At 46.6% G+C, this 23,557-nt stretch overlaps 1 protein-coding gene across 1 annotated transcript; it reads left to right on the top strand.

Annotated features, from left to right (window-relative positions):
- The first annotated feature begins 1,381 nt into the window (after window positions 1-1,381).
- On the top strand, window positions 1,382-6,435 carry HMGB3 (high mobility group box 3). The gene is made up of 5 exons (XM_085608026.1): window positions 1,382-1,440; window positions 3,787-3,945; window positions 4,069-4,208; window positions 5,008-5,182; window positions 5,452-6,435. Exons 2-5 carry the CDS (start codon window positions 3,796-3,798, stop codon window positions 5,596-5,598), a joined length of 612 nt encoding a protein of 203 aa, XP_085464152.1. The 5' UTR covers window positions 1,382-1,440; window positions 3,787-3,795; the 3' UTR covers window positions 5,599-6,435.
- Window positions 6,436-23,557: the final 17,122 nt, after the last annotated feature.

A 23,557-nucleotide genomic window follows, 5' to 3' on the forward strand; every position in this document is an offset into this window, starting at 1 on the left:
GCTTCCAGCACATTGTTGGTCCCCTCTACAGTCAGTTCCAGAGTCATATCAGACTCCAGAATCAGGTCACCCTCCTCATCAGGAATCTCCTGCTCCTCCTCTGGGATGTTATCCCCTGCAAACTGGGTCTCTGCACAGGCTCTCAAGGCTTTCTGCAGCTCCACCTTCCTGGCTAAGCCTCTTTTCATTGTTCCAGTTTGATCCACTGGTTTTGACTGTGGCCTGCATGTTGGTCTTCTGTTTTGTGAGCACTTTTTCTCCAATTAAGCTGCTTCTGAGTTGGCTATGTATAGCTTTTTATTCAATGCATCTCTTGCTGTGTTGTCATAGATAAGGACTGGTACAAGGACGAGGGAGACATTGGTAATACCCTGATTGCTTACTTGTATTCTTCGTTACACTGAGCCCTACTCTTTCCCATAATTCCTGTTTCCTGGCCTCTCTTCCTCTGGCTGTGAATGCAATGATGTATTGCTTTGAGCTTGCCACCTATCACAGGGCTCCCTGTAATAGGTGAGGCATAGAATACCCCTCTTTGAGTGGATTAGAACTCATTTTAAAAAAAGCAAAAGTTCAATGAAGAGTAGAACTCAGCGTAATAGTTATAAGTAATCGGAGCATTTTCGGACAACCCATACAGACGAGCTCCACACAACTGCAAAACCAGATATGACTTACAAGATCAGGATGAGTGGAATTATAATTTGCACGCACAAAGGCCAAGCACATATTAGTTAAGGGTTGGAGGAGTAGTACAGTCGGCGGTGTGGTATGGTGGGTTAGACACCAGCGTATGCACCGAAAGGTTATAAGTTCGCAACCACATTCAATAGAGATACGTTCAAATATACTTACCAATGCGTGTTTTATAGGCAATGGGTTAGAATTGGTGTTTAAGTATATAACACTGTTACAATGATCTGCACTTCGCTCACGCAGTCATTCCATGTTTCCGTACAAATTCATAAACGCCATTTCGTTTTCCGTTTCAATAACAACGTAGCCCACCAGTACTTCCAATGTGTGCATTATGTTGTGCGCCTCCTGGTGATATAGCGCGTAAAAGCATTGTCCGCGCATACCTTGACTCAGTGAAGAATTAGCACAGGTAGGAGGTGCGCATGGCAATGCAAGCAGGGAAACAAGAGTGAAGAAAGTACACCCTCAAACTTTCGTACCCATCTTTCAGGCGGGAGTTTTGTTTGAAAGAGTAATAACAATGTAGCTCCAGTGCACCAATCAGATCCCATGCATAATGAATATCCAAGAATCCAGCCTCAGCCAATGGTTGGGAGAGGAGGCTCTTTTAAACGGCTTCAGCCGACGGCCAATCAGGCTGTTCTCGTGCTTTGAAGCTAGCGCGAGGCTGCTGGAGAAGACCAGTGCTGTGGTGGAGCTCAAGCCGTATCCTGTGTTACCAATACGAAGTGAACAGCACAGGTAAGCGGAATCATCGCTGATCGCGCGACTATGTCCCTTATTGCCTAGCCCAACAGCATTATCGGGTCTCCTACCATACTGCGCTCTCTCTTTCTGCGGTTAACGCTTAATTATTGCTCTACACGTCCCAAATACCCGACGGCAGCTCGTTTACGGGAAGCCTGATCGGTTCGTGTCTACCTTGGGGATTGACAATTATTGAACTTGTAGACTATACGGCCGTTAAAACCCCAGTTTATTGTTTTTTTTAGGAAAGCGATTGCTTAAAACATTTACAGTAATAGTTGCGTTTTGTTGTTACCACCTTTGTGTGTCTTAGCTAAACTTTTTAACTGCTTTCTGTCCGTTCTCTTTACGTCACTGTAAGAGCGATGTGATTCTTAGCGCTTGACATTCTGTGGTGAAAAAATATATTTTGTCTGTAATTCATGTTTTTGTTTGTAACTACTTATTAGTTTGTTGTATTTATTGTGGTGCCGGTGATCGCGGTGTGCGCACTGCTGCCTATGTATTCTGCATTAACATGGCTGTCCCTATGATAGGATCATCGCCTTATGTTCTTGCTTAAGAAAGGGGGGGTGTCGGGTTCCTTAACTGTTTACTCCCGTTCTGTTTGTTATAAAAATGTACAAACGCCATGTCCTTGCGTCCCCTCGCCTGCTCTTCTTATTCTTGAGCTTCCCCTTATCTTGGGGTGTCTTGGTACCCCCTTTTGACTCAGCTGTTTCCGAAGCCCCTTGCCTTCAGCTCGCCATTAACATGGCTGGCGAGCCTCATAGAGAAAGATGCGTAAGGCGGAGGAGGGAGGGGGCGCCCTCTAACGACCCTTCTCTGCGCTCCCCCCTGCTTCTCTTCTTGATAAAAATGCCGCAGCCCCCACGGCCATCGCTTTTCCTACTTAGTCTTGTCCCTTTGGTGGGCTTTTTTGCCTTCTCCGCTTGAATAGTCACTTTTTTCGCAGCTCTGCCGCGCCTGTCTCTGCCGATTGCCGGACTGTATAATGGCTGCGCTGTAGAGTCTTTGTTAAACAGTGCAGCGCCAGTGGCGGGGGAGGGGGGACGTTGTAAACCGCTTGCCGCTCTAAAACGGCTCATAATTTGTAAATGAATAGATAAGGGGACTGTTAGGAAATCGCTTTCTCCTTTGAATGCTGTTAATATGGCGTGTTTTGGTGGTTCCGACGCCTTTCAATGCTCTGTCAACCACCGTCGAGGGTGTGTGCGTGGCTTTGTTAGTGCAGCCTCGTTCCTGACAGAGAAGCCATTTTAGTGAATGGAGAGCTATGGCAAAGAAACAGCCGCGGCTCGGCTATATCCTCAATACCACAGTATATACTATCATTGCAGCCGTACGCTCGATGAGCAGTGCGCTCTGGGCGCCCCGAGCGATCCTGTTCTCAAAAAATAACTAAAAAATAGGGCTCAGGGGCTCCTTTGAAGGGGACTTTCTTTCATGAAGAAGCTTTTCACAAAATGGAAGATGAATTATTGGTGTCGGGGTGACCCGTAGTTTATGCTGTGGATAGTCCTTCAGTTATAGTACACCTCATACATACACAGCCCATTTTTCCGCATGTCAAGCGATCCCGCGCCGGGACGCTTACTTCTCGCAGGTAGAAATAAGTTTTTAAAGCCTATTTTTTTTTTGTTTGTTGACGATGACCTTGGGTGTGGAGATAGAAAAAGATGGCGGGAATCAAAACGCTGCATTTTTAATCGGACATTTTTGTAAATTTTCATAATTTCTTGGATGTTCGTTTAATACACGGTTCTAATACACCTGTGCAGCAGTCGTTTATATCGGCATTTTTTCCGCTTTTTCATCAGTTTTATTTTTGCAATTGTGTAAAAATGATGTTTTTTTTCTTTAATCAATTTATGTAGACCAACTGGGGCGTTACGTTTGTTGCCCTATTTTAAGATGGATTGCGTTTTTTACTTAGTTTTATCCATTACTATAAATTCGTCGTTTTTCGGGATTGGTTCAGAGATTAATCCTGTTGTGCAAAGCTATTGGCCTTTAATTATCTAAAAAGGGTAGATTCCTATTGCAGACTTGCCCAGCATCACAAGTAGTTCCCTGCAGTAACCCAGCCTGTGCTCCATTTTTAGTGTTGAATCTAGATGCTAAGCTGTGGTGCTTGGCATATCCTCTCGTAGAGTAGAAAGGAATTGCTTTTGTAGGTAAACTGCATAGTGTTGCTCCGACACGTCTCATTTGGAGCCATTCACTAACTAGTATGTATTTATTTTTTGTGTGTGTATATATTAAATGATCAGTTTGAAAAATTCTAGTCTTTATGTTGTGCAATGGAATCACTTATTTTTATTTCTTCCCATGGCCTAGATCAGAAAGATGGCAAAAGGGGACCCCAAGAAGCCCAAAGGCAAGATGTCTGCTTATGCCTACTTTGTGCAAACGTGCCGCGATGAGCACAAAAAGAAGAGCCCCGAAATTCCTGTAAACTTTGCGGAGTTCTCCAAGAAGTGTTCAGAACGGTGGAAGGTAACGAATTGAATTTACCTGCCCTGTCCCAATAATGTAATTTGTTCGAAGTTTAAATTCTAGTTTGACTGTCAGAACGTTTGTCGGCGCACAGTTAATCAATGCATTAAATACTTTTTTCAGACCATGTCTGGCAAAGAGAAATCCAAGTTTGATGACCTGGCAAAGGCTGACAAAGTGCGATATGACCGAGAAATGAAAGACTTTGGACCAACCAAGGGAGGCAAGAAAAAGAAGGACCCCAATGCTCCCAAAAGGCCCCCGTAAGTGTTGAACAATGTTGCTTAAATACCTACAGGAATTCTCCAACAATGCTATAAGATTAGGTTTTCAAGGTGGGAAGAACTCCTACCCCTAGCTAATCTAGTACAGCATTGGACTCGCACTGGGAGTTCAGGGTAACTTGGCACCAAAACTGTCTGCAGTTATTCACAATCTTGGGGCAGCAACAATTCTATTCAGGGGTGGGGGGGAATGTGAAACGACTTATGCTAATGATTTAGCAGGGTAACTTGGCACCAAAACTGTCTGCAGTTATTCACAATCTTGGGGCTGCAACAATTCTATTCAGGGGTGGGGGGAATGTGAAACGACTTATTGTAATGATTTAGCAAATAGCTTAGAATTCGTAAGTTTCTACTCTAGTTCCATAAACCTGCATACATGTAACATCCCAGTAGGAGTTACCTAGCATCTGCATGACATTGAGCCCAATATATATGGGGTGGACCCACATACCAAAACCTTTTAAGTAATCCTAGTTAACGATTCAACCTTCGCCCTAGATAACTCCTATCAATAGTGTCCTCTCGTGGAAGGAATTCACAACTTTACTGTGAATGTGAGGGTTGGTATGCAGTTCATTTAGCCATGATCAACAGGCTGCTCTTGTGCAAAGCCCTGGTCCTGTACACATCCCTGCTTATTGGCTTTGTTGGACTTGGTGTGTCTAACATACACCCGGATACTCACCAGTGTTCTAAAATGGTTAATTCTGAATTGACATTCTGTGTTTTTTTTTTTTTTTTTTTTTCTTGTTTTTTCCCCCCGTCCTTTTTTAAGGTCTGGTTTCTTCCTGTTCTGCTCTGACTTCCGTCCCAAAATTAAATCTACAAATCCTGGCATTTCCATTGGTGACATAGCAAAAAAGTTGGGCGAGATGTGGAATAATCTCAGTGATGGTGAAAAACAACCGTACAACATAAAGGCAGGAAAACTGAAGGAGAAATATGAAAAGGTGAGATTGTTGTAATTAGGAAAATAGTAACAGGCAATACCAACTAAAGTATGAGGTTTATAAAACGTTTCTAGACTATCCTACTTGTATAGCTCTCAACTGGCTTTTCCATCAGTAACACAAAGAGAACCATAGTTTTGAATTTTTGAATTTGACTACAAGGTGATCTTCCTGGCTCTTACATGGTTTCCCATTGAGTAAGTGGGGCGTGGAGTAGTTGGACACAAGCCTTCACCATTTTCTTATCTGGGATATTCTTGCCTTTTTAGGATGTTGCAGATTACAAGTCAAAAGGCAAATTTGATGGTCCCAAGGTAGCTGCAAAGCCTGTTGCCCGGAAGAAGGTTGAAGAGGATGAAGAAGATGAGGATGAGGACGAAGATGAGGACGAGGATGAAGAGGAAGATGACGAATAAATGTTTGTGAATAACTTAGAGTAGTGGGGAATTGCTACAAAAGACTCAAAATGGAGTTACTGCCCTTATTAAGTTTAATTACAAGATTGGATTATGCTCTTTGTAGTTTCGAAAATGCTCTTCCAGTTGAAACTGGTTCACTAAGTGGCAATGGGTGTCAGAGCATCCTGAAACTGTATCAAAGTTGTAAATATTTCCAAACCTTTTTAAAATGGAGAGGGTGGGGGAATAAATAAGGCGCTCTAGTGATCTCCTCCCTCCGCACTTTTGCTGTTGGTGTAACAAAGCATTTAAAAATGTTTCAAGCATTTTTTATTTGTAAGTTGTTCTATATGGTTATTTGCTAGAAAATCCTGGGTTCCAAACTGTACATATTGGTAGTCTGTAAAATAAACTAGACCTGTTCTTGTGGTACATGCATGGAGTTGTTTGGTGCCTCAGGGAAGAGGATGTACTTCAGAAGATTGTACCTTCCATATGGTGCCACAGTGACCCAAAGCATGCACTGTGAGGGTAAACCTATTTACACTACAGTGAGCGTCTGTTTAGCATAAAAGTTGTATTTCTGTATATAGTGATAGGATTTTGATGCAATTCTTAGTTGTGAAAAGGGGTTCATCTGGCATGGTATGAGTTTGTTTTAGTTAAGTGTGGTAGTTTTTTTAAACTATACAACTCTTGACGCATCACTTCACTGAATGAAAGTGAAGAGCAGGAGCAGGCAAATGTCCAAAAGCGTTCTGTACTTAATTGCAATGTTATGGTTTTTTTTTTTTTTCTATGTTTTAAAATGCTGAAATGTTTTTGAAGCAAAATAAAACAGTATTACTTTTTTAATAATGCCTATTTAATGGCCGTGTGCCTGCATGGTCAGTAAGCTGTCTTTAAATCCAGGTCTGTACAACCTTCTATTGAAATATCTATATGCAGTTAGTGTAAGAACATTTTTGTAGTGAGTTTTGGCAAGCCAAAAGCTGGGTATGCATAGTTTGTCACGGCAAAGGTGTGCTGGTCAACTCTTTGTTCAGGTTCAACGTCTGATATGGTCTCTAATGGGATGTTCCTAGTGAAATAGGCTGAGCTAAAGAGGCAGTTGCAGTTTTCGGCATGAGAACAATGGTATGTTGCTGGTCGCTTTTTACTGGTTTGTAGTAATGGTTCAAAGTTGAACTGCAAATTTAATACAGGTGAACTGTTTAAAGATGACCCAGTTAGTCTTTGAATAGCTACGCTGGGGTGGTAGTGTCCGTTCCCTGTGTGCAAGGCTGGCAAGTTTTGATCTCCTTCTCTAAAATCAAATTGCGACTGACCGTGTGCTCTATTGTCTTGTACAACATTTGGAGTGGCTGGTCAGCTTTTGTTTTAAGAATTGTCCAATGTGAAATGAGTTGCTGCACTACAACATTTTGTTGTTGATTCTTGCCATACCTGTATCCTTCAGCAGACCTCCCTTTTCAGCATTACATAAGTATCATGGGTGTCGTGTCTATGCAATCAATTGGAATACTTCCTAATAATGGGTTCAAGGTGGATGGCATATAGCCTATTATCTTGTCTTATTCATATACCACTATACGTGTTTACAACATAGGCTATGCCTGGCGGTCACCCTCCTAATGCCATCCATAATCTACTCGTGTCCTATTCCCTTATTAGAACTCTAAAATACTTAAGTGTGCATGGCTCCATTTCAAGTAGCCAGTTTCCTGACTTGCATCTTTTAGCTATTGTAGTATTTAGGTGAATTTGTGCTAAGTTGAGATTAGGGTTTATAGCTTCTTCCTTAGTAACATAACTTGGGATCTTTATCCTTCTAGTCTTTATTTTTTCTTCATCCTTAATTTTCCACTTTGGATTTCCAAGGGGCCTCTGGGTGCCTGTTATCATATGGGTCTGGGATAGGTGTGGCGTTTAAAAGCAGTTTAGCTTTTATTTCTTTTTCTTCTCTTCCCCTCTCACCCTGTAAAATAAAAAATTGTACAGGTGGAAAAACATGGTTGCATTCATAGGCTTGGACACTGGAATTGTGAGGTTGCTGCTTTCTCTCTCTCAATATAGTTCAGCCACAATCGTCATGTGCTGTATATTCTGCAAATTTTAAAGAAGTTTTCGGCTCAAATGGACCAAGTTAATATGGCGACAAGTGTTCTCTTGCAGGAGAAAGCGCTTTGTAAAACTTGATTAGTATCTTTCGATTTCCTATTGCTGCATTTAGTTAAACCAGTACTAATGAGGTGAAAATCTTTGGCCATGTGGGGGTGTTCCCCTAGTAACATGCATTGGCTAAGTCAATGGGTATTTCCTGTGAGCAAAGTATTGTCCTGCTACAACAAATGATGGATGGAATGCCTCCCAGGACCTGAAACAAACCTCCTGGGACCGGTTTCTGGGTGTATACAACCCGGCTAGCTTGAATCCAGTGGCCCAGCAAGCAAGGCTCAAGTCTTGGCATACCCATCCCACTTGGGGCAAAAAATGATTTTCGCACTACGTTAGTCCCAGTTTGGACCCAGCTGTATGCAATTTAGTCTTGACCTGGCTCCTCATGGGAACAGTCCAGCCCGAAGGGGAGGGCCCAGCTTGTCAAGATTTTCCCATGAGGAGCCAGTCAAGACCAATTTGCATACGGCTTGGTCCAAACAGGGGGGCATAGCGATCAAAAGAACAATGGATATAACCCCGATCTCTTGACTGAGGGCGAATGTTTGATACATTCAGCACTCTGTCAATTTGTTGGCGCTGCACTATATGTGAATGTTTTTGTCAATCTCGTCGTGTGCATAAATGTGGCTGCTATTAAGTATGGCTGTAAATTAGTGGTGTGCACAGTGGCGTAGAGTAGTACAGTTGTGGGTGTAAGTAACTCAAGCAGCAATTGAGTCAGCAGATAGGATGGTTGAGTAGAAACCACAATTCTTGCCAGGGTAAGGCACAAGCAAACCCCAAATGAACCTGTGCTTGGTACATGTTAACTGAGCCAATGTGTAAAGTATGCAACACTTATCCTGCACCATTTTTAAAATAAAGCAAAATGTAATAAATATACCACTGACAAATCCTGGAACTGCAAACCTGGAAATATTCAGGTTGGAAGAGTTGGGCAAAGCACAACTCTTCTGTTTGTGCCAGACTGGGACAAAGTCTCATTTTCAGGCCAACTGCGATGGAGCATAGGCTGGCTACAGTGGGAGCAGGGTGTTGTGTGGCTCAGTAGTGAAGCTGCGTTGCTGAAGTGATGCACCACTTCAGAGATGACGAGTCTGCTATGATGGGGCCTGTCAGTGAGAATTCCATCAACGGTTTGGGGTGCTATCTGGGTAATTTGCAAATTCTGCAGAGATCTATATGCAGCCAGTTATCAAGGGTGGGGTGTGCAGCTGGGATGATGCAGCGGTAAGGGCTGTGATGCAGGTCTTTTCAATCCATGGGGTGGTGGAGTTTTTGGTTTGGGAATGTGCAATGCAGCAGTCCTTCCTGGCCGAGTACCCACGGTTCTAGCAGTATACTGAAGAGTTGGGGTCCAAAGAACTAATTGGTTACACAGTTCTGCATTTTGAATAGAGGGAGAAACCTCCAATTGCAATTTAACATCCGAATAAACCATAAGATAGGATTTTAAAATATATTCGTATGACACAAACTTTGCTGGGTGTCTCTTCCCATTTAGAAATTATACTACTAAAATGTAATAAGGCAAAATATTTCTCTTATTAGAACATGTAGAATGCATGTCCTACTTTTTAAAACATTGCACCCTTCCCTCTGGGCTGTCCACGGCTTGCCCTACGGGTATCTTGTATGTATTAAAAAGGCAAGTTTGGGCCTGGCAACAGGTTTATTTTGCCAGGTTAAAATGGCAGTGTACAATTGCACACAGGCTCTGCAATGGTAGGCCTGAAGTTTCAAAGGCTGCCTAAGTGGGTGGCACGCACAATCAGTGCTGCTGTCCCACTAGTAGTATTACCTTTTTCAGGGCCTGAGAACATGGAACTCCCTGTTCTAGGGAGCTGCAAGGAAATTTAAATATGCCAATGTTACCATGTTTTAAGCATAGAGAACAATCGCTGGTTTGAAGTGGTAAAATGTGACGAGTCCTAAGGTCTGCAAACGTGTTTTGGAGGCAAATGGTTGAAGAGGTGTGGGGGGTATGCCAGGTCTAACAAGCTGGAAGTAACTTTGACCTGGAAACTTTTGGCGTGGTTTTGCCTTCGGAGCTCCAGTTTTGACTACTGAAGTTTTGTTTTTTCTATGTATAGGACTAACCTTTTTCACTACTGACCAGTGCCGAAGTGCATCTTCTGTCTAAAATGTAATGGCACTTGGTTTCTCCATGGTTGGCATATTTGATTTACTGATCAGTACAGTGCACTGTGTCCAGGGCCTGTAAATCAAATGTTACTGGTGAGCCTGCAGCACTGTCACCAAAATGATTAGCCCTTCAAAAAATTCTCTGACCAGCCACTGCAGAGCTGGTGTGTGCTGATTTTTAAACTGCCATTTAGATCTGCCAAGTTCACCCACGTGCCAGGCCAAAAGCTGCCCTTTTATTCTATATGTTGGCTCTAGGTTGCCCCTTGAGCAGGGTGCAATGAATCTAAAAAGTAGGACGTGTTTATGAGTTTTACATGGCTTGGTAGTGAAAAGCGTATAAGTTTTGCTACAGCAAGGTCTATCTTTCCTATAGATTTGCATTGGAGCTGCCTAGTAACACTTTACAGGTGTGGCTTCCAGTTTGGAAAAGATGGGAAGAGTACGTTTGGCGCCTGGATTCACAATTTTAAAACATCTTTTAGTGAAGTTGGTTTTTAAATTGCAAGTCTGAAAAAGCAACTTTTATAAAGTTGTCATTTTCTTTTACCATTCTGTGCTGCTGCCTGTCTCTGGAGAACACGTCTGGGTTGGGTAGCTGCAGCACTTTGTGCATTCTCTATAGACAGTCGCACACAAAGGCAGCCACGGTCTTCCCTGCATGCCACAATGTCCCATCACCAGGCTGAAGGGTCTTCCTGAGCTAAAGTGGGAGGAGCTGACACTTGCACCTGTATAGGGCTGTGACTGTCCTCACACAGTTGCGAGAAACAAACATTGGCCATGGAGAAGAAAATGCTTTTAGCTGAGCTTTAGAGCCAGATTTGAATGCCAAAAGAGCAGTTCAGCACAGGTGGTGGCAGGATGTCTTCAGTGTACTCAGAGTACTCTTGACAGTACATAGAGTACTCTGACCTGATGCCTGATTCTGGGAGTGGCATTCAACAATAATCGGTGGTTTAAGGCCTAGGGGATAGCTTTACAAATGCTCGATTCCTGAAGGGGCTTGGTTGAAGGTTTCTCAAGTGAGGGAAGAACTACATACCCTAGAGGGAGGTGACCAGACACGATATCCTGCCATGAGGGGGCCCTTCTCCGGAAATATGTTCTGACCCCACAGAGATGCAGGTAGATGTTTAGGGACAGTGTGAAGCTTACTACACAGACATGGGTAGATTGTATTGATTCCTTCTGCACGGCACTGGGTGAAGTGCAGTGATGTGACATTAGCAGAGGCTGTACAGTTTTATTGCACATGAGTGTGTTTAGTCAGTTTTACAGCACTTGATTGACAGTAGGCTTTGTGATCCCAGGAAGCTTGCTAGAGAAGCAGACTGCTTGGTCAGCACCAGGGTGCCAAGAAGTAGTGAGGGAAAATCCAGCCATGGGTGTGCAGGGTCCCCAACAGGAGTGAGGGGGACAAACATAAGGAGTTCTCTGAAGGGCCCCAAACTAGTCACATGGGTCCCCAACCTGCTAGTAAGAAATGGTTCCCCACAGGTAAGCCAGGAAGAACACCCCAAGGGGGATCCCAGGTGTCCTAAGCAGGCGCAGCCCCCCCCCCACCAGTGGGCATTCACTGGGGATGGCTAGTGTAGTGCTTGGGGAGGAGTTGGTCCCAGCTAGTGGGTGGGGATTCAGCTGAAGTTATCCTAGTGTCCCTGGGTGATTGTGAAATGGTACAGAGAAGCCTCATGTCTGATTATACTAGGAAGTGGGTTACCATTAATAGGCAAAGGATGGAGGCTCAGACTGCAGCTAGCATAACCACTGTGGTGCCTTCAGAGCAGGTAGTCCATAATGTGGTCCACCATGCTGTTGCTATAGACACCTCTGAGAGTCCCATGTTTAGTGGCTCAGGTTTGCTTTGAATGAGTCTGTCTGGGTTTCAGGTTCTTTCAGGGTAGCTCTGAGTCCTTCCATGCCTTTAGATTGTCTGCTGGGCAATAACCTGGAGCCTACTGCTCGGAAGTTTGGGGAGCTCAGCTTACACTTTGAGGTGTTTGGGTTGCCCGAGTGGGTGTGCCTTACCAACCACACGGTCCATGGCAGCACGTGAGGGTGATCAGATGGACCGGGAGCCTAAAAGAGTGGCCCAGGTGCCAGCCAAGAAGACTACGTGCATGGGGTGCAGGAAACCTGCTCTTGATAATTCCCTGGTACTGGAGGAGGCTGGCACTGAGGGGGACACCCCAGAACCTACAGGGGTAGAAGTTGTGCAACTGGGTAACCTGCCTGAGCTGACCCATTGGCAGCAGGACGAGGGTCCCTCCAGGGAAGAGTTCTACATGGTGCAGAAGGAGTGCCCTACTCTGGTGGGTCTTTGGCGACAGGCTGAGGCCCAGGCAACTGGTGTAGCCTCCGGTTAACATCTGCTTTATTGGGAGAATGGGCTCCTGTATAGTGAATCTAAGGTTCCTGAGCGTGGTGCAGCACATGTGCTATTGGTACCCCAGTGCCTCAGGACGTTCCTACTGGGTCTGGCTCATGAATGCCACTGGCAAGTCATTTGGAGCAAGACAAAACAGTTTACAGGCTTTTTGCCTTTTATTGTCTTCTGCAGGGGCTGTCCTAACTGCCAGGTGACTGGCAAGACAGGGGCAGCCGGTACCCAGAAGCTATCCTCTGAGGACGGTGATTGTGCCTGCTGTGGTCAGGACACTGATGGGGATCTTTACATGCGTGGGTTCCTCCCAATGGAGGTGGTATCTGACCGCGGTACCAGCTCTATGTCCTTGTACCTGAATACCATGTGGAAGGAGTGTGGGGGTAACCTACAAGTTCTCCACTCCTTACCACCCCCAAACCAATGGGTTTGTTGAGAAGTTTGGCCGTACCCTTGAAGGCATAATGGTTCTGCCTCTGAACCCTTGAGGCATTAGTGAAACGTCCTCCTGCCCCATCTTTTATTTGCGTTCAGGGAGCTAATGCGGACTGGAGTTGGTGTCAGCGCTTTTGAACTTCTGTACGGGCACCCTACGAGAGGACCTTTCAGTTTGGTTAAGGAGTGCTTGGAGCAAGCTCTTAGGAAGCAGCCCCAGTATGTGTTCAGTTAAATGCTGTCCTCCTTCAACCAGACAGCCCGTTTCGAGACTGTCTCAGGAGAATCTGGAAGCTAGCCAGGAGGGCATGAAACACTGGAAGGAGTAGAACACCACTGAGTCTCAGCCTGGTCAAAAGTTGTTGATGTGCTTTGCAAGATCACTCGTCAGGGCAATTTGAGGTGAAGGAGGGCAAGACTGATGTCACCTACCTGGTGGACGTACAGACTTCTAGGAACCCATTGACGATCCTGCATGTGACCTGCCTCAAACCGTACTTCGAGAGGTCTGAGTTGACCATGCTCTTGGTCACAGATGATGGGGTGGAAGAGGAGAGTGAACTTCTCCCTGACCTATCTTCTGAAGAGCAGGATGGGTCAGTAGAGGGTGTGAGCCTCTCCCCTACTTTGACTAGAGCAGCAGAGTGACGGTAGCCAGTTGCTGGGACAGTTTGAATCTGTTCTCACTCACCCCAGGAGTCACCCATTGGTGCACTCGTGACATTAGGGATAGCCTGCCATTTAAGCACAACACTTGCAGGGTGTCAGGCAGAGTGAGGTCTAGCATCCAAGAAGTCTCTAAGATGCTGGAGTTAGGGGTTCATGAGCCCTCCACTGTCTTTGGTCCAGCCCAGTGCACCTGGTGTCGCACCCAAACTGGTTCTGTGTGGACTACTGTATGCTCCATGCGATCACGAAGGCTGATGCACACCCCATTCTCAGAGCTGATGAGCTATTTGATCGGCTTGGAGCTGCCATTTTACTCCGTACGTTTGATATGAAGTCTTGGTGCTGGCAGATTGCCTTGACTGATGGGGCACAAGAGAGGTCAGTGTTCTCAACGCTAGAAGCGCATTGCTAGTTCTGCGTCATGCCATTTGGGATGAAGAACACACTTGCCACCTTCCAGACATTGGTCAACAGGTCCTGGCTAGGCTGGAAAATTTCAGTGCTGCATACCTTCATCACATTGCAGACTTCAGCTCTAGTTGGGAGGACCATTTGCATCTCCTTGAAGTGCCGCAGGCCCTGCAGAGTACAGGCCGAACTTTCAAGGCTAGTAAATGCCAGATAGGACAGGGTTCTGTGTTTTTACCTGGGACACCAAGTAGGGTACAGCAGAGCGCCAACAACAAATTTACACCATTCTGGCTTTGACCCCTTTCTCCACACCCCCCCCCCCCCCCCCCCCCCCAAAGCCAGACAGAAGTGAGAGCCTTCTTGGGCCTTACTGGGTATTATTGGAGACTTGTCAAGGGATACAGCACCATTGTTGCCCTCTTGACAGCTGACTTCCAAGAAGTAGCCTTGTCAGGTGATCTGTACAGAGGTGTATCGGGCCACTTTTGACACCCTGTAGGAGGCTATGCTCTAGGTTCCGGACTCCTCCCAAGAATTTGTGGTGCAGACTGATGTGTCTGAGCATGACATGGGGGGCCGTGCTTTCACAGCCATTGGTAGGGCTCCCTGGCAATGCCAATTTAGTTTCCTGGACCTCTGGATTAAAGCGGAGCATGGTGTTCTAATAATTAATCTCTACCCCAAACCCACCCATAGGAACACTATCTCATTCCACAAGATCTAGAATTCTTGAAAATATGCTGTTCAGTTTCTGGGCCCCTGCAAAAACTGTACCAACAAAGAATACTTTCCAAATTGGGACATTCTTTGTGAAAAGTTGTTGGCAAGAGTACGAGTAAGACATTTCCTCCAACTTTATTTAGCCACCCTGAACAATCTAGATATCAACTGTGGATTCCTTCAAGTGTCCAGAATCCTAGTCAAAAAGCTTTCTTTGCCCCAGGTTCACCCAAATACATCAAATCTGTGGTACCATAATAGCTCATCTAACCCCGTTATACATTGCACCTGGGCAGCAGAATAGTATTTATCAGAGTCTGGAGCTGCTAGGCCCTCTTCCAAACCAACCAACTCCAATTTGTGCAGTGCTAATCCACTATTCTTATTCCCCCAGATCAAATCCAGTAGTAATCTATTGATATATTTAAAAATTCAACTGGTCAATGTTACCAGGATGTTGGTGAAGAAGCATAGCTATCTGGGCAGCAGCACCATCTTGGAGAGGGTTAGTTTGCCCATCTCAGATAGGGGCAACTCTATCCAAAAGTGCACCGATTCCCTTGCAGCAATTGACATTCTCCAGAGATTGCCGTTTAAAGTGTCCTTATCCTCGTGAAGCATCTAAGGGGAGCAAGGAAAGATCTGAATCAACTGTCTGTGGTCTGGCCTTCAAGGTAAAACACACACCATTTTTTAATATTTACAAGAAGTCTACAGTGGTCCCCAAAGCCTTCCAAATGGTTCAGAATCTCCAAGAGATCAAATGATGGGTTGCACAGATATATCAAGTCCTCATCTGCATACATAGCAAGCATGTGTGTATTCTTGTGAGTATTTGGGTTTATTGTATGGTTGGGGTGACCTTACTGTGTAATACACTCGCAAAAACTGTCTTGAGTCCAGTCAAGCTCATTTGTAAAACCTTTAGCTTAACCCTGAGTAGCTGTGGCTTTGAGCAACAAGTCCTAAATAAAGGAATTCCGTTAGCAATTTATAACAAGCATTTGCAATGCAATAGGTCTCGCATTACTGAAAGCTTCAGGTATTGTTGCACTATAATGTGCAACGCCAATAGCTAAAACTTGTAATAATGTGAGATGTATTGCATTACAAATGCTTGTTTTTTTTGGGAGGGGGGGCCTCCCTGCAGTGGTCAGGCTTGCTTACTTTGCTTGCTCGCTACATGCAGTATGGGTGTTGTGTGCAAAACAAAAAAATGTAACCCCTCCTCATATTCATGATTACAAGCTTCAAAGTGATCTTCGACAAACAATTGAATTTGATATTGCAGTCTGAGAACCTATTCCAGACAGGGCTTCAAACCCAGTGAGCTTTTCCCATGTCACAATTCTCACTCTGTTTCCTCTGTGTAGAGCTTTGAAATATGGATTCTGGATAGATTGATTTAGTGGCAACTGCCTTTCTATAGAAATTCATTTAAGAATTGATTCTCATTAGTAATTCCCTTGTCGACAAGACCTCTGCTAGCCCAATATGTGGAGGGCTGGATGAGGTTTTTATACACGTGACCTACAATTGCTGAATATTGACTGAAAATTGGGCAGGGAGCAGTGATGATTCCGAAAGCAGTAGTAAATGATAAGCTAGACCTCATGCCCAAACATTGCCTATAAGGGGAGGGCGGAGGGGGGCTTTGCTGGGCAGTAAGGGTTCTTGCTCTGCTTTTTGTCGAGAAGGCTGCAGGCTGGAGCAGTGACCTCGGGTGGCTGGCTAGAGCTGGTCCGAATGGGAGCGGGTCACGGTGGCCGGCGTCCGACCCTCCTCGCCATCGCTGTCTGCCATGAAGCGATCCAGCCTGCGGCAAATGGGGCCCGCATTGGGAGCTGTCCGTGCCTTTGGCTCCTTGGGGGCAGCTGGCTCAGAGCCTGCTAGCCGGGAGAAGGCACTGCCTGGGCTCAAGTCAGGCTCCCGGGGAGGGGGACTTGCTCTCGAAAAGGCTTTGATGCTGGCTTTGAGCCGATGCGTCTCCGAGAACTTCTCAGCCAGCGCCGCCGTGTCCAGCTCCGGCTCCTCTGGGCCGGCAGGGGGCTCGGGGAGTGGTGGGCGACGGAGGGACCTCAGCCCGTGCGAACCTTCTCTCAGCACCCTCAGCCGGCAAAGAGCTCAGCTGCATGAACAGGTTCTTGATCTTGTGCACCCGGTTGCCATAGCTTGCCCGGCCCTGGGGAAGCTCGCCCGAACCCCAGTCGGCATTTTGTTGAGTTTCTTCGAGGTGTTCTCGGCTGCATTTGTTACGCACTGGGTGGGTGCTACTGTCTGATACGGGAATGGCACACTTTTCCTACATTTACAAAAGTGACTTCTGAAGGATCTGTCGCAGGTTTGAGTTTTCAGCTAATCATAGACTATCAGTTTGTGCAATTTTATTACAGCTCCATGGCAATGGCAGTGACGGGACAAAAATATAACGCGGGTCGGCTGTTTAGTCTGTAACTGATGAGGCTTCTTCCGCAGCAGCCTACCCCTTGCAACATGTCACAGTGCTGAATAACGTGAAGGCAATTCCAACCATCACACTTTTGTTATGGGTATAAAGTATTTGCCGCAATTCTCTCCATTTACAATGCTTCACTCTTCAGAAAAGTATACTAAAAGCGATGGTGGGAATGCTCGAAATACTCCTAGCCACAGGTAATCAATCACTCGGGCGCATCTCGCACATCGTTATGTTGCACACCCATGTTGGGGTCGGATTGGGACCAAAAATAGGCATGAGCAACGAAAACAAGCCCGCGAGTGGTGCGTGCGCCACTGCGAGCCATGGCCTATTGGTGTCTATTGCGCGCACCAAGCGCGTAATAGACACCAATAGGCCACGGATGGAGCAATGCGCCTGCCTTTGGCCAGTTGCGTGCAGTCTTTTATAAAGACGCACGCGGAGACCAATCGCGTACCACAAAAGGAATCGCACGAGCGTGTGCGATTCCTAGTTCAGCCTGTTTAGTACCCTGTTTTTCACCTACTAAATATCTCGCGCAGTGCACCGCTAGGCGCGAGACCTAAACATTTGAAGTCCAAGATGAACAAAATCCACTGGAGGGTTCAGGAGAAATAGATTTTCAAAGAAATTATAAATCCCAGTAATTTTAAGCACAACCGCAAACAAGCATTGGAAGTTTATAAGAGTTCTGTTCAGCTACTCTGACCTGACTAGGGTGACCAAATCCGGCAGGAATAAGGTGACTGGGGGCCATTAAGGAGTATTTGGGCAGTTACCTGGTCCCCAAGGCATTCTCCTGTTCAGTTATGAACTTCACACCACGACCTCAATGGAATTTAATGGGGTGGTCCTGATGCTGTGTGGCTGACAGGGATGTCCTTGCAGTTTCTCCTCAGTCCACAGGTCATCTGGGACGACTTTGGCCACAGAGTTCAGGGTCCCTCAAAGTCCTCTTTAAATCAGTAGCAGGCCAGCTGCTGCTGTGCCATCCGGTCTCCAGCCACGGTATCCTTTGGCGGAGGCTGATGTCCCTCTTGGACAACCAATCTGGACTCAGATGACACTTCTGTATCTGGCTGACCCGGGTGCAACTTTTGGCCATTGAGGATCAGTTTTTGGGGGAACCCAGCGGTGGTCAGCTGCGATTCTCCAGAAGGGGCGACTGACTTGCAGAATTGAGATACTCCAATTTTGATGTCCTTGGTGCTGATACAAGGGGCCAACTGCCTGATTTTTTTGAATACCGTCTTTGGTCTGGGACTCGGGAGCTTCTTTTCCTTGAGCCAGGGGCCACAGGCATAGTCCTCTTCACTAGCAGCAGGTGCAATCCAGCAGACTGTGCTGTCTGTCCAGTGGTCGGCAGGGCAGTCCTTTTTCCAGTTCTGTAGCGATCTGAGGTTCAGGGTGCCTTGGGAGCCATTTTTATGCCCTGGGAGGATGATGCGGTCTCTAGCCATTGGGATACAAGGATCCCTCCCATACTGTGATGACTTCCAGCTATGTGTGGCATTTATCAATCCCAGGCTGCACTATTCTGCCCACTCCGAAGATGTCTGAATGTTAGGAGCTTGGTAGCCCCCCCCCCCCTCCCTACAGGTGTATCCTTTGGCAAATCTTCTGTAGTACCCAGCCAGGCCAAGAAAGCCTCTGACTTTGATCTGTGTCTTAGGAGCATCTGAGATTAGAATTGTCTGGATCCTGGGCTGGAGAGGTTGTACATGGCCACCCACCCACTTGGTGGACCAGGTAAACAACAGAGCCTTGCTCTTTTTGGCACTTGCTTGTGTTGATAGTCAGCCCTGCCTGTTGTAGGACTTAAAGCACTTCTCTGAGGTTGACCAGGTGATCTTCCCAGGTGGAACTAAACACATCACTATCATCCAGATAAGGAACACTAAAGTCTTCTAAACCTGAGAGCACTCTATTTACTGATCTCTGGAAGGTTGCTGGTACATTTATCAATCCAAAGGGCATCATTTTGAATTGAAAGTGACCTACAGGGGTTGAAAAAGCAGATCTCCCCTTGGCTCCTGGTGTGAGGGCTATCTGCCAATAACTGAGTCGTGTCAAAGGTTCTCAGATATTTTGCAGGTCCCAACTTGTCAATGAGCTCATCAGCTCTGGGCATGAGGTGAGCCTCAGTCTTGGTGGGTGCATTCAAGCCTCTAGTTCTCACAATATCTAATTTCTGGGTTTCCTCCCATGAAGCGTGGCTTGGGCACCAGAACTACTGGGCTAGCCCAGGGACTACTAGAGGGCTCAATCACCCCCATCTCTAGCATCTTGGCAACTTCAGCTCTGATACTAGCTTTGACCTGCTCTGACAATCTGTATATTTTACTTTTGACAGCCAAGCTGTCATCAGTGTCCACATCATGGGTACACTGTGCTGTGAGACCTGGGGTCTAAGAAAATAGACTGGCAACTGGTTGAGCTGTTTATAGCAGTCCTTTTGCGATTGGTCTGTCTAAGCAGAAGAGAGAACTACTCTCTCCACTGGGCCGTCCTTGACATTAGTGGACAGGATGTCAGGTAGGGGATCTCTTTCCTTCTCTTCCCCTTTAACTGTCATCAAAAGCATTGTGATGTATGCTCTGTCATGATGGTGCTTGAGCCTGTTCACATGTATCACCCTGTGCCGGTTTCTGGGGGTTCCCAGGTCCACCAGAGAAGTGACTTCACTCTTCTACAAGATTGGGTAAGGCCCAGTCCATTTGTCTTGGATGGCCCTGGTGGTCACGGGATCTGAAATCCACACCAGTTGTCCAGGTTACTATTCAGCCAGGAGGACTTCTGGTCATAACCGTGCTTAGCAAGCTCCTGGCTGGCTTCTAAGTGTGTGTTTGCCTTCTTTATGTACTCAGCTATTCTGGAGCGAAGGTTAAGCACATAGTCCAAAATGGCTTATTTGGGTTTCTTGATAGATCTCTCATAACCTTCTCTCACCAGAGTCAAAGGACCGCTTACAGGGTGTCCGAAGAGTAGTTTATATGGACGGAAATCCACTCCTTTCTGAGGAACTTCCATGTATGCAAACAGCAGGCATGGTAGGAGAACATCCCATCTCCTGAGTTTCTCAGGTAAACCCATAATCATGCCTTTCATGGTCTTATTTAACCTCTCCACAAGACCATTTCCTTCGGGATGGTAAGTGGTAGTGAACTTATGTCTCTCCAGAATCATCCCACATTGCTTTCTGATGCGCACACATTAAACTTGTGCCCCTGTCTGAAATTACCTTCCTACGAAACTCAACTCTGGTCTAGAGGGCTCTAGCTACTGCAGAAGCAGTAACTGTCCTAAGGAGGATAGCTTCAGACACTGGCTTGACAGGTGGGCCAAAACACCTTCACATATTCTGACAATTGGGGCCAGTAGAAGTGATTTACTTGCCTTCCCAGATGTCCAGCTAAGGAGGAATCATGTGCTAGGTTAAAGAGGAACTCTCTGTACTGTTGGGGAACTACCAGTCTCCTAGTTGGCGCTGATTTGGTTTCCCTTGCCTCACTGTACAGGATTCCCTCGCCTCACTATATAGGATTCCCTCCTACCAGTATACCGTATGGGTGGGTTCCAGTGATATCACCTTCCTCCTGTTCACAGCTAGCCATCTCAGGCCCTCAAGAGTCGGACAAGTCTTTTGTCCCTGGCTGAGGTCCTCTCTGGATGGTTCACCTGTCTCTTGGATCTCTGCCAGGTCTCTCAAGAAGGCAATCTTCTGTTGAGACATCAGACCTTTCCCTGAGGGTAAGGTTCCTTCTGGGGCTGTGGATTTTGGAAAGTGGCCGTGCCAGCCTTTCTGCCCTTTCTCTTGGAACTAGAACCAAGGCCATTTTTAAAGGCTCCAAAGTGCCCTCACTTTCCCTTTAGACCTTTTGTGCTTAAGTGGAGAGTCAGGGACCTAGTCAGGGAGACGCAGCACTGCAGCATGAGTACTTCTTTTCACCTCTGCCCAAGCACAAGTTTCAGTGTCATTGCCCAGCAGACACTCCACTGGGATGGCAGGGGACACAGCTACTTTCTCAGGGCCAGTGACTCCTCCCCACTCAGTCTATCACAGCTATGGGACGTGACTGTGTAACATTGTCAGAGATTACTATCTGGTTCAGGTATGATCTGACCTTGGAAAACCAGATTAGCCATTTCACAGTGATGCTGGCACCCCAGTCCCTCATGGCCTAGTCTCATTGATTCTTGGCCACTGCCTGTACTTTACCGTGCTGGCAGGTCAGTGGGCTGTGGGTTTATCTTCCTCCCCACCCATGGAGACTAAAGTGGCTTCCCTGTATTCCTTGCAATCCCCAGGGACAACCTCTACCCCATCCCTACACTGGCAATTCCCTTGGGATAGTCACCAGTGGGTGATTTCTTGGTGCATGCAGTATCTCCCCTTTTGTGACCTGTCTGCAGATACAGTGCACCCCAGACTTTGTATCGTTAAAATTCTTTCCCAGGTATACCATCCCCTTTGAATGAAATGTGGTACTGCCCCCGACCCCCCGGGCATCTTTTGGGGACTCTTTGGGACTTTCTTGCTTTGCATGTTTGGCCCCATCTTTCCCCAGAAAGGGGGGCTTGACCTCCTTTCTTGTGATCATCACCTTGGTACTTTTTGGGCACCCTAGTGCATACCCATTCATCAGCTATCTTCTCCATCTCTCTAGGGAATAATAGCATAGAATCCACTAGATGCTGGTGTAATTTCTCTAAGGTAAGATTGTGTTCCTCAAATACCAAATTGTGAATCCCCTCATAGGTATCCACTTTGTGACTTCCAGTGACTCCATGGTGACTTTGTTACCCATTATCCAGCCTTCCAGTGACTTCCCAGAGGCATCTACAAAGTCCACCCTAGTCTGAGATGCCTCTACAAAGTCCACCCTAGTCTGAGTTGACCCCATGTGTGTGTTCTTAAACTTTTGGTTGTACCCCTCTTGGGTAAGACCAAATAGGATGATGAGTGCCCCCTTCATGTGAGTGCATCACTCTGCCACCCCATCTTCTAGTGTCAACATTATATCTCTCCCTACTGTTGGGACTGGCTCCCACAACAAGGACCCCCAATGTTGGGTACCCTCATTTCTCATCCATGGAGCCCTCTCATAGGATGCCAACCATTGGTCTAATGTTATGTTATAGGTTTTATAGAGCGCACAGCTGCCCTTGCAAAGGCTCTAATTGTAACAGATGATAGGAGGAGACTGAAAAGACAGAGGCAAGGCCTATAGCGTAGGGAAAAGATGAGTTTTAATAGCTTTACGAAATGAGGTGTGGTTGTTGATACTACAAATGTGAACCGGGAGAGAGTTCCAGAGTTTTGCAGCCAGGACGCGGAAAGAACGTCCACCTGCTCACTCTTTCTTCACCCGGGGAACAACCGCCAGATCCTGGCCCAAAGATTGTAGATGGCGAGTGGGTGTGTAGGGTGATAGCAGGTTCGCCAGGATATCTGGGGAAAAGGAATTAATGATTTTGTGGGCAATGCAGAGTGACTTAAACTCAATGTGTTTCACCACTGGCAGCCAGTGAAATCTGCGGATGGCGTTGGACGTGAGGTAGGTCTTGGGAGGTCAAGTAAGGTTCTGCCAGCCACATTTTGAGCCCTTTGCAGATGTAGGATTTCAGTCTTATTAGACCCCAGGTGAAGTGAAACCATAGTCCAGCCTAGATAGAAAGGAGGCCTGAATGATGACTTGTCGAACTGTGGGATCAAAGAAGCCTAGCAGTGGTTTGAGCCAGCGCAGGAGTCCAAAACGGGTCCCAGCTACTTTTTTAGTTTGGGCCTGAAAGTTAAGGGCAGAATTAACCCACCTGTCGAGGGGCGGGTGCACAACCCAAAGTCAGAGGCCACCAGCTCTCACTCCACAACTCCGAATCTTTCCCCACTAGCAAAATCTCTATATATTTAGGAACAAACCCCTGGGCAACCTAGGATCATAGGCACCCCCTGTATTTACTGCTGCTTTGTTGCTGCCACCATTTCCTTGGGGCTTCAGCCCAGCTTGACCCTCTTCTCCGCTAAGGCCAGTTTCCTTTGTTCTAGTCAGCTCCCTCTCCAGAATCTCTAAGAGGCTGAGCTGGGCTTCTAGGTCCTTGGGTCTCCTCACTGAAGTGGTGCTGTTTTCACTTGGAAATGTGGAGTCATACCTTAAAGGAACTGTGGGGGATACACTCTCATTGTCCCTCTCCATGTTGAAGAGATTTCTGCCTTCCTCCTCATTCCTAGTGTCAGGGCTAATCTCCTCTGCCAGTTGAGCCTGGGCTCTCCTGGCTTCCTCCCAGGCTCTGAGGAGCTTCTCTGGGTCCTACTTCCTGGCAGTGATTCCTTGGGTTGATTTTCCTGTCCCTGCACAGCACCCTCCAATCGTTTATCCTCAGAAAGGGCCAGATGTGTGAAAAAGAGGACTAGATCAGTTCTAAGGAAAAGTTTGCACATTGCAAGGAGGAGGAGGGGGCGGTCGCCCTGCTGCCGCCGCCGCCGCCGCCGTAGCAGACTCTCGCTGTCCCGCCAACCTGCTGACTCTGGTCCTGGCTGCTCGCTGCGGACCCATGCTACCACTGCAGGGGAT

This window comes from Triturus cristatus, chromosome 5_2, assembly GCF_964204655.1.
Source record: "Triturus cristatus chromosome 5_2, aTriCri1.1, whole genome shotgun sequence".
In the NCBI taxonomy this organism is placed as follows: domain Eukaryota; kingdom Metazoa; phylum Chordata; class Amphibia; order Caudata; family Salamandridae; genus Triturus; species Triturus cristatus.

Bases quoted from the DNA above. Each gene is read 5' to 3' on its own strand.
- HMGB3 (XM_085608026.1), top strand. From the start codon at position 3,796: ATGGCAAAAGGGGACCCCAAGAAGCCCAAAGGCAAGATGTCTGCTTAT. The intron at 3,946-4,068 runs GTAACGAATTGA...TACTTTTTTCAG, and splicing joins AGTGTTCAGAACGGTGGAAG to ACCATGTCTGGCAAAGAGAA. The intron at 4,209-5,007 runs GTAAGTGTTGAA...TCCTTTTTTAAG, and splicing joins AATGCTCCCAAAAGGCCCCC to GTCTGGTTTCTTCCTGTTCT.